Genomic DNA, 9,937 nt, shown 5'->3' on the forward strand with positions numbered 1-9,937 from the left:
AAACAATACCCCTTGAAGGTCCCCCATTAATTTTTGGGTCGCACATTGACTGGGTGGGAAATTTTTTTTTTTTTTTTTTTTTTTTACATTAAAGTAGATCAATTTCTGTATGTTTTAAAACTCCTAGTCATAGTGTAATAAATAAATAATTAAATAAATTCACATAATTTCATAATTACAAATTAGGGAGAGTAACATTTTTTTTCTTCGATAATAAAGTTACAACAGACAACATATCAAACAAGCAATAATATTACCTAGCTGCATGCATAGACACAGTTTTCTAATGAAGCACTCACTCTGAATAAGGCTTCAACATTTTGTAAAAGTGCACTTACTTCTGCCACGATTATATATTTAGACTCTAGGAGGCGCTGTTTATTCTGTAAACTTTGGCTTTCCCCTGTAAATCGTCGTATAAACTTGATGGATTTTAAACACTATTGAGATACTGGAGGCTCAAATAAAACATGATTTATTTTTAAGCTATATTATTTACAGTATATAGCCTTTATTTTTAAATTTTCTGAAAAAAAAAAAAAAAAAATATATATATATATATATATATATATATATATATATATATATATATATATATATATATATATATATATATATATATATATATATATATATATATATACAGTACAGACCAAAAGTTTGGACACACCTTTTCATTCAAAGAGTTTTCTTCATTTTCATGACTATGAAAAATGTGTGAAGCAACTGAAAATATGTCTTATATTCTAGGTTCTTCAAAGTAGCCACCTTTTGCTATGATTACTGCTTCGCACACTCTTGGCATTCTCTTGATGAGCTTCAGTCACCTGAAATGGTCTTCCAACAGTCTTGAAGGAGGTCCCAGAGATGATTAGCACTTGTTGGCCCTTTTTCTCGATTGGGTTCAGGTCCGGTGACTGTGGAGGCCAGGTCATCTGGCGTAGCACCCCATCACTCTCCTTGGTCAAATAGCCCTTACACAGCCTGGAGGTGTGTTTGGGGTCATTGTCCTGATGAAAAATAAGTGATGGTCCAACTAAACGCAAACCGGATGGAATAGCATGCTGCTGCAAGATGCTGTGGTAGCCATGCTGATTCAGTTTGCCTTCAATTTTGAATAAATCCTCAACAGTGTCACCAGCAAAGCCCCCCCACACCATCACACCTCCTCCTCCATGCTTCACGGTGGGAACCAGGCATGTAGAGTCCATCTGTTCACCTTTTCTGTGCTGCACAAAGACACGGTGGTTGGAACCAAAGATCTCAAATTTGGACTCATCAGACCAAAGCATAGATTTCCACTGGTCTTATCTCCATTCCTTGTGTTCTTTAGCCCAAACAAGTCTCTTCTGCTTGTTGCCTGTCCTTAGCAGGGGTTTCCTAGCAGCTATTCTACCATGAAGGCCTGATTCACACAGTCTCCTCTTAACAGTTCTTGCAGAGATGTGTCTGCTGCTAGAACTCTGTGTGGCATTGACCTGGTTTCTAATCTGAGTTGCTGTTAACCTGCGATTTCTGAGGCTGGTGACTTGGATGAACTTATCCTCCGCAGCAGAGGTGACTCTTGGTCTTCCTTTCCTGGGGCGGTCCTCATGTGAGCCAGTTTCTTTGTAGCGCTTGATGGTTTTTGCGACTGCACTTGGGGACACTTTCAAAATTTTCCCAATTTTTCGGACTGACTGACCTTCATTTCTTAAAGTAATGATGGCCACTCGTTTTTCTTTACTTAGCTGCTTTTGTTTTGCCATAATACACATTCTGACACTCTATTCAGTAGGACTATCAGCTGTGTGTCCACATGACTTCTGCACAACACAACTGGTGGTCCCAGCCCCATTTATAAGGCAATAAATCCCACTTATTAACCCGACAGGGCACAGCTGAGAAGTGAAAACCATTTCAGGTGACGACCTCTTGAAACTCATCAAGAGAATGCAGAGTGTGTGCAAAGCAGTAATCACAGCAACAGGTTGTTACTTTGGAGAAACTAGAATATAAGGCGTATTTTCAGTTGTTTCACACATTTTTGTTAAGTATATAATTCCATATGTGTTAATTCATAGTTTTGATGCCTTCAGTGTGAATCTACAATGTCAATAGTCATGAAAATAAAGGAAACTCATTAAATGAGTAGGTGTGTCCAAACTTTTGGTCTGTACTGTATATGGCCACGAAAAAGCTAAAAAGAAAAAAGTTTTATTATTATTATTATTATTATTATTATTATTATACATTTTCAAATACAAAATAGACATTTCTTGTGAGTTCCCTAATGTTTCCGTCTGGGATGTTGACATTCCGATGTTATTTCTGTCTTATGATTAAAAATTTGGTTTTCAGTTCTTATGGTGTAAAAAGGCTGTACTAAGACAGATTCAAAATTAAACTTCAGTTTAAGGTTCATATTTTATTGTGGAAGATAAAAAAAGTGAAAAACAACATGAAGAAAACGTTATTATCTCATGTCAAATATAAAGGGAAATAATTTTGTAAAAATTGTTAAGCACAATTTTAAGGTTTGTGTCAAACAAATAAACAAACACTTTCGTAAATCAGTGCAAAACGGAGAAATTCTACAGATGAGAAATAATATCACAGCGTTTCAATAATTTCAAAAGAGAAGCTGCAAAATGTTTCAAATCTGTACATATCAAACAGACAAAATTAATCTGTTTCTGCCTTTCTTTTACTCTCAGAGTCTTTCTCCTCTTTCTCACTTTTTACACTTGAGTCCGGCGTGGGGCCCTGAAAAATTAGCATATTTCTCCTGTTTTGTGAATTGCTTGACAAATGCGTAATTTTTGAAGTCAATCTCATTGGAAAAATAAAAACAAAAGCTTGAAGCACTCACTAAAAAAGTGGAGGTAGAGAATCGACACAAAGTTTCATTTTTACAAAGAAATAAAATAAAAAGCCTTTAAGTCTTCAAGAAAAGTAAAACCTTTCAAATGTGTAAAATATCCTCCCTCACCGTGGTTTATTCTCCATCCTACCGTCCGATAAAACGTACAGCAATTTCAAACGCAGAACCGCGTTCCTTAACAGCTTAAGCGCCCATGCCGCAAGACTGTCAAACTCCTACTGGTCCTTTTATTATTGTGGTATATACTTACACTGTCTTCTCTTTTAAACTTTTTTTTTTATCTGTTGGGAGCCTTGCAACAAAATTTTGCTCAATATGTATGCTGTGAATATGCAGCAGAATGACAGTCTGTCTAAAACAAGTAGTACTATGAACTACCTGACAAAATAAAGTGCCTTTACAAAAGCAGGAATTTAAAAAGATAAGTGAAGCAATAGAAGAACTAGTACCTAAATCTTGCTAGTGCAGTTTAAAAATAGATTTTTTTTTACATAAAAACATGTAAAGTATTTTTGACAAAAAATGATCAGCAGCATTAACCAGATGTTTGAATAGTGTTGGTTCTAAAAAATATCCCCTATCCTCTTATTGGCACTGGTTCCACAAGATGCTATGAAGCTCGTATGAAACAATCCATTGACATTCCAGTGTGTATCTGTTAGCAAAATGCACCTGTTAGCTGCATATTGATGCTGTGACTTCTAAGGTTAAAAAGACACTCAAAATGCTGGAGCTGATAACACAAAATATTGTACATTTATGGTAATTGCAAAGAAAAAAAAAAAAAAAAACCTTAAATTTCCTAATCAATGCCAATGCAATCGTTATGAGATTGATATGCTTCCACAATATTAATTTTGTGAAAGCATCCTGAAAGTATGTCTTTTCTTCATAACAGCCTCATAACTCTTCTCAATTGCCTCCATCGGCGTTTTCACTTCGTTACATGCTTCACTTCCAATAGCACCACCTTGAATTCCCCCTAAAGCAGCTGCAGCTAGCACAGCAACACCTGCCGCTACACCGCCAGCCACGACTGCCACCTCATTTCCAACTGCTGCAGGTGCCATCGTTTTTAGGTTTTTCACGTGTTTCATCACCTGGGCTGTATTCACAACTTTCATTACAACTTCCAATAGCGCTGCCACTCCGAAAAATGCCCCCAACAAAGCACCGGTGGCAGTACCCACTAACTGGATCAGAAATTCATTAGACACAAACGTTTTAGCCCGCTTCCTGATCTCCTGTGGGGGTAAATACTCTGCCACCTCTCTAATCTGCTTTTCTTCCTTCTGGATCCTTTCTTCTACGTGCTGCAGAACCGCATTGGTGTAGTAGGATCCGTTTTTTTCCACCATCATCTTGTCTACTGTCTGAAGGAACGCCTCCAACTGGACCTGGTTGTTCCTGTAATCATCTTGCCCTTCTCCGTTCCAGTGTTTATTATCAAAGACATGGCACCGACCTCCGCACTTCTTCACCAGATTACTCAGATTCTTATTCTCATTGACAAACTCTTCGATTTTCATCCCTTCTTGGAGCTGCTCGCCGTGAGTGAACACGATTACAGCGTATTTCAGAGCATCCTCTGAGAAATGATCGCATATTTTTGTGATAACCTGTTGCTCATGCTTTGTGAATCTGTCAACTCTAAGTAAAATGAGGAAGACGTGCGGTCCAGGTGCGCACTCCGTGAGGCAACGCATTATCTCCGGCTTCAGCTCCTCTTCCGACCTGTCGGTGTCGAAGAAACCAGGTGTGTCGATCAAAGTGAGGCGTCTGCCATTAACTGTTCTGGTCTCTGATTGACATCTTCTTGTTCCAGCATTAGGTGAATGGCATGAAGTAAAAACTTCCTCCCCCAGGATGGTGTTAGCTAGGTGGCTTTTCCCAATTCCAGTTTTCCCCAGCAGAACGATCCTTGTTGGACTGGAGACTGGAGAAAACATTGAGATTGAGGATATGAATACAGAATATATTTTTGAACCTATCAGTACTGTCATTTATTTTCTTGCTTTCTAATATTTATTTGATCATCCAGACTGAAAACAAATTTAATTTAAATCTTACAGTTCTCTACCCACCCTGATCATTTTCAGTAGATCTGTTGTACTGCATACCTTCTTGTACACACTTGAAGATCTGTAGGGACAAGACATTCAAATTTAGTACAAGTCGCAACATATAGCATCCACCTCTCCAATACAGACATACACTTTATTGCCGAAATTATAGTCATTTTCACTTACACACACCTAAACCAAATGACATGCAACTTTTATTTCAAAGGTTGCAAAATAATTTGCCCCACCTTTATTCAGCAACAACCATCTCAGTTCTTTCAGAAAAACTACAATGGTTAGACGTGTCTACAGAAATGTTTGACCGTTCTTACACCAAATCAATTGTGAGATCAGACAAGAAGGCGAGCATTGTCTTAGATATGATTGGCAAAAAAAATAATATATATATAATAAATAAAACATAACTATGCATTAGCTAATATTTTATTTTTTTAACAGTTAACCCTTCTGTTGTGAATTACTTAAGAAAAAAACATGTTTATTGTACTTGACCTCCCAACCCTCTTGATCTGGTAGAACAAGGAGAACTTGAACTGGTGCGCTGGTGGTTCTCTCCTGCTCAAATTTAGAGATCTCCTCCAGTAAAACCCTGGCTACTACAGTGATTGGGAAACCCAGAGCAATGCCAGCCCCAAGTGCAGGTATTGCTACAGATCCAAACCCTTTGCTTTCACAGGAAGTCAGAATTTGGTTGATGCCCAGTCGGAGAACCTGCAAAAATTAGTATTAGAAACAAGCTGAACATTGTTTTGAACTCATCCGGACAGACTAATTGTAGTATATATGCTCAGTTGTCTCACCTGAACCGCGGTTCCATTGTCTTCTGCATCCCACCGAACAAGGCTGAGGAAGAACACGGCACCAAAAGGAACTCCAGTCAGATTTTCCTCTAGAATGAAGTCACCAGGCCCCATTTCACCTTCTGACTTCCCTATAATCGTTTTAGTCACACGACGACCAATTGCTTTACTGAGAATGTTTCCAACACGAGTAGACAGAGGATCGTTGAAGACCATTGGAGACACCACTGCATCTGTCTAAAAACAGTTCCAAACCAAAGGTTACAAATTGGCATGTGCTAAAATAGCTTACTGCCAACAGTGCTGTACAACTCCAATAATCAATCCTCTTAAGAGACAAGAAACTTTTCAACATTAATTCTCACCTGCTGGTTTTCAATGGTCCCCTGAACAATCTCAACCTGGACGAGACCTTTGGGAGCTCCAGCTGTGGCTCCTCTGGCTACATTTTGTCCAGCAGAATCAAACTCCCTTCCAAATGGATCTTCGCTTCCTGTACGGTAGGCAGCACTTTGCCCCAGAAGCTGCCTGTCACATGCTTTTTGCATGGCCCTCACCACCTTTCCAGAGCTCTCACCGAAATGTCGCTCCTCCTCTACGTCCAACAACTCTGCGTTTACCAGAGTACCTCCCACACCCGAGGTCCTCAATCTGCTGTCTTCTCCTCTGTAGTATTGAGCTTCAACCTCATCTGGATTTTTATCAAAGTGGACCAGAGTACCATCACACTGTTGGTCTTCCTCTCCTTTCCAGTCTCTAGCTTCACCCACTGCATCAGTTAGGTCAGGAATGGACTGCTGGCTCTGTTGAAAGCATAACAATAGCAGAATTTACAAAGTAAACATATATAGGAAGGTCCCATGTAAAAATCGTAGCAGATATATAACTAGATTTTCTAGTCATATTTAAAACTGGAATAATATTTTAGCATCCTAAAAGTATTTTCTTTGAACATTAACAGCTTTCTTTGTCATTCTTCTTCCCATTTTACTTTTCTATCACCAAACAACTTTTACGCCATCAGTCAATAGGTTGGTAATTATTAGTTTATGGGAGTTTCACGGTAAATGTTAAAGATTACTTTCTCAGGTCATCTTTTCAGGCTAAGCTGTAGGCAAGCCAGGCTTATTTCTTTAGTACTATGGATGGATGGATGGATGGATGGATGGATGGATGGACATGGTTTTAAAGAAATAAGCTGGCCTTCAGCTTGGCCATTTATCATGCTCAAAGTTCAAGTGTGTTAACTATTTAGGTGTCTCTTTGCTAAAGCAAAATACTACTTATTTAATGCTTATCAAACATCAGTCTAATCAACTGTACTTTTCAAAATTGACATGCTGTTTATTTTTTTAACACCTCCTGAAAGAAAAAGATGAAGAATTGAGATGTGGATCAGACATTTAGCAGATTATAAAACATCCCTGCAGGCCCCCTTTCATGTTTGTTTTGTCGAATTGGAAACCCAGAAGGAAATGTTGTGCTGACCTCTGCTGCCGCTGCAGCGGTGGTGTCATGTGAGGAGCTGGGAGGTGACAGGTTGCCCCTGACACTGAACACCAGAAAGCTGTCAGTGAGCTCAACGACGTGCTTAGATTTCTTCAACACTTCCTGTTGATCTACAGCACAATGCATCATAAATTCATGCATGTATACAAAATTATATTCATGTCTGTGTGTGCACGTGTGCAATGAAATTATATTATTGTGGATCCTGGACGAGCTCAGACTTCTGCGTAAATAATCACGGAAGTTCTGTATGGAAATAATCATCCAATGCAAATAGGGAAGCAGTGCTGAGTTCCAGGTAAAACTCCAGAGACCGAGATTGCTTCATGGTTGACATATAATTTAGTTTCAGACCTGCTCGGAGTCACATGAGGACCAATTACTTGATCCTTATGTGACCAAGTAATTGGTCACATAAGCATCAGACTCCACCTCCAGCAACAACTAATCTTTATCTATGCAAACAAGAAGATTATATGGCAGTTTTTACAATCTATTACCTTTACCCAGAGCTCCACTTACAAAAAATCTTGAACTATCCCTTTAAAACTAATGACTGAAAAGCAAAACCAAGATTACCTCTATGCTTGAGTTATATTGGCTTAATAATTCCCAAGCTATATAACAGTACACTGCCTGACAACTCGCTCTTTGGTTTTGTCTTCTTTTAGTTACATAACAGAATTTTGTTGTGTGTAGAAACTGAAATAATCATAAGGTTGTACAATAATTTAAACTGCTAAGCATTTTAGAACATTAGAATATACCTTTATTTCTAATAATCGACTGCACCGCTTTAGCGTGACACCTGCATAACAAAATTTTGGTTGCTATTCCTAAATTTCTACCTTTTAGTTAGCACCTGTGTGGACGTGCAATGAACATTTTTCTGAGTAATATGCCAATAAGACTCATTATATTTTAATATTTGCTCCAGCTTGATCATTTACATTCCTACTTGTATTTCAGTATCATTCTGAATCAATCAAGTTATGCAGTAGTTTTCGTTATGTAAAAAAACAGATTTTACTCAGCTTTATAACAGTGTAACTGTTTGTTTTAGATTATCTTTTACAGTCCATTGCTCTTTGCCACTCTGTCAGTTTTCAGCTGCTCTTTATGGCGTTTGGCAGCCTGAGTTAAGTCACTTTTCAGATAAATTTCCCGTTTCCATTCGTCAAAGTCGAAGAATATGCAGACTATATGCTACTACAATATTAATAACAACATTAATAATAACAAACACAACAATAAAAATAATAAGTTTCAGCATTTTCTTTTTTCACATAGTCGTGTACGTTTTGAAGGACATGTTGCAGGTCTCCCATGCTTCTTAAAGCAAAGTCACAACACAAACAAACAGCAAAAGAAAGTCTTATGTTTCTGTACCTTTCTGATATTTGAACGCTATGCTGTAGACATTATCAGCCTCTCTCGTTAATGGACCGCAGTCTCCTCCGCCGGACCGTCTGTGAACACGGAAAAACCTCTCTGTTTTCTTTTTGTTCTTCTCCGAAAGAAGCCTGTGACACTCGAAAAAAACGGGGTACTGGTAATTGTCTGCCATAGTTATGGTTTCAGGTTCGAATCCCTGACAGTATGTGCTTCCTTATGAGACGACGAGACGTCTCAAATGTACTCCAGAGCTGCGCCCCCTAGTGGCAACAATGAAGACAACTGAGGTAGAGAGACGTCACAGCTGTCATATCAGTAAATCTTTTTTTCTTTTTCTAAATAACCTTTAATCTGAATGTCGCAGGAGGAAACCAAACCCCGAAATATTTCTAATAAAACACTTTCAAAATATCTTGCTCAACTAAGAGTTTAATAAACTAATAAAGTTTATTTTTTATAGCACACTTCAGTAACAAGGCAACTCAAAGTGCTTTATAACACCACACAGTAAACATATTTTGCCAAGTGCTGTCATTACAAATCAAAATGTTGGTCACTGTTTCTTTTATGATGGTTAAAACTCACCAATAAACAGCTGGGCTTTTAGTCTAAATTTAAAGGAAATCAGTGTTTTGCCTGTTTTGCAGTTTTCAGGAAGTTTGTTCCATATTCATGGTGCATAGAAGCTGAATGCTGCTTCTCCATACTTGGTTCTGGTTCTGGGATGCAGAGCAGAACCAGAACCAGAAGACCTGAGAGGTCTGGAAGGTTGATACAGCAGCAGATCTTTAAAGCATTGTGGTTCTAAGCCATTTAGTGATTTAAAAACTAAACAGTATTTTAAAGTCTATTCTCTGAGCTACAGGGAGTCAGTGTAGGAACTTTAAAACTAGTGTGATCTACTCTGTCTTCCTGGTGTTAGTGAGAACACGAGCAGCAGCATCTGGATCAGCTGCAGCTGTTTAATTTGTTGGACAGACCTGTGAAGACGCTGTTGCAGTAATCAGTGTGACTAAAGATAAACACATGGATGAGTTTCTCTAGATCTCACTGAGACATAAGTCCTCTAATGTTCTTTAGGTGACAGAAGGCCAACTTTGTGACTGTCTTAATGTGACTCTGAAGGTTCAGGTCAGATCATAAGATCAATAAAAACAGGTACTTCAAAGAGAAATGTCAGGCTTCTGAACGCTATATTAATTTCTATACACTCTAGTTCACATAAATTATTGCAGTCATGTGGCGTGCCATGGCAACGAAATGAAAACCCAAGTTGTTTTGATGGG

The 9,937-nt window shown here is 38.3% G+C and overlaps 1 protein-coding gene and 1 long non-coding RNA gene across 2 annotated transcripts in view; both read right to left on the reverse strand.

Annotated features, from left to right (window-relative positions):
• The window catches only part of LOC106962728 (uncharacterized), a 17,346-nt gene extending 16,464 nt beyond the window's left edge, over positions 1-882 (reverse strand). The window contains exons 1-2 of the long non-coding RNA XR_001428047.1: positions 706-882; positions 453-458 (exon numbers count right to left, since the gene is read on the reverse strand). This is a non-coding gene — a long non-coding RNA (uncharacterized LOC106962728). The remainder of the gene's footprint in view (positions 1-452; positions 459-705) is intronic.
• A 2,247-nt stretch (positions 883-3,129) lies between these two features.
• LOC106962725 (uncharacterized) lies at positions 3,130-8,965 on the reverse strand. The gene is made up of 7 exons (XM_015057298.1): positions 8,646-8,965; positions 7,236-7,366; positions 6,113-6,550; positions 5,748-5,984; positions 5,440-5,658; positions 4,948-5,005; positions 3,130-4,799 (listed from the first exon to the last, which is right to left on the reverse strand). The coding sequence occupies exons 1-7, from the start codon at positions 8,821-8,823 to the stop codon at positions 3,715-3,717; spliced, it is 2,346 nt and encodes a 781-aa protein (XP_014912784.1). The 5' UTR covers positions 8,824-8,965; the 3' UTR covers positions 3,130-3,714.
• Positions 8,966-9,937: the final 972 nt, after the last annotated feature.

Source organism: Poecilia latipinna, unplaced genomic scaffold (genome assembly GCF_001443285.1).
Source record: "Poecilia latipinna isolate Pla-1442-1.1 unplaced genomic scaffold, P_latipinna-1.0 Scaffold1453, whole genome shotgun sequence".
Classification (NCBI taxonomy): domain Eukaryota; kingdom Metazoa; phylum Chordata; class Actinopteri; order Cyprinodontiformes; family Poeciliidae; genus Poecilia; species Poecilia latipinna.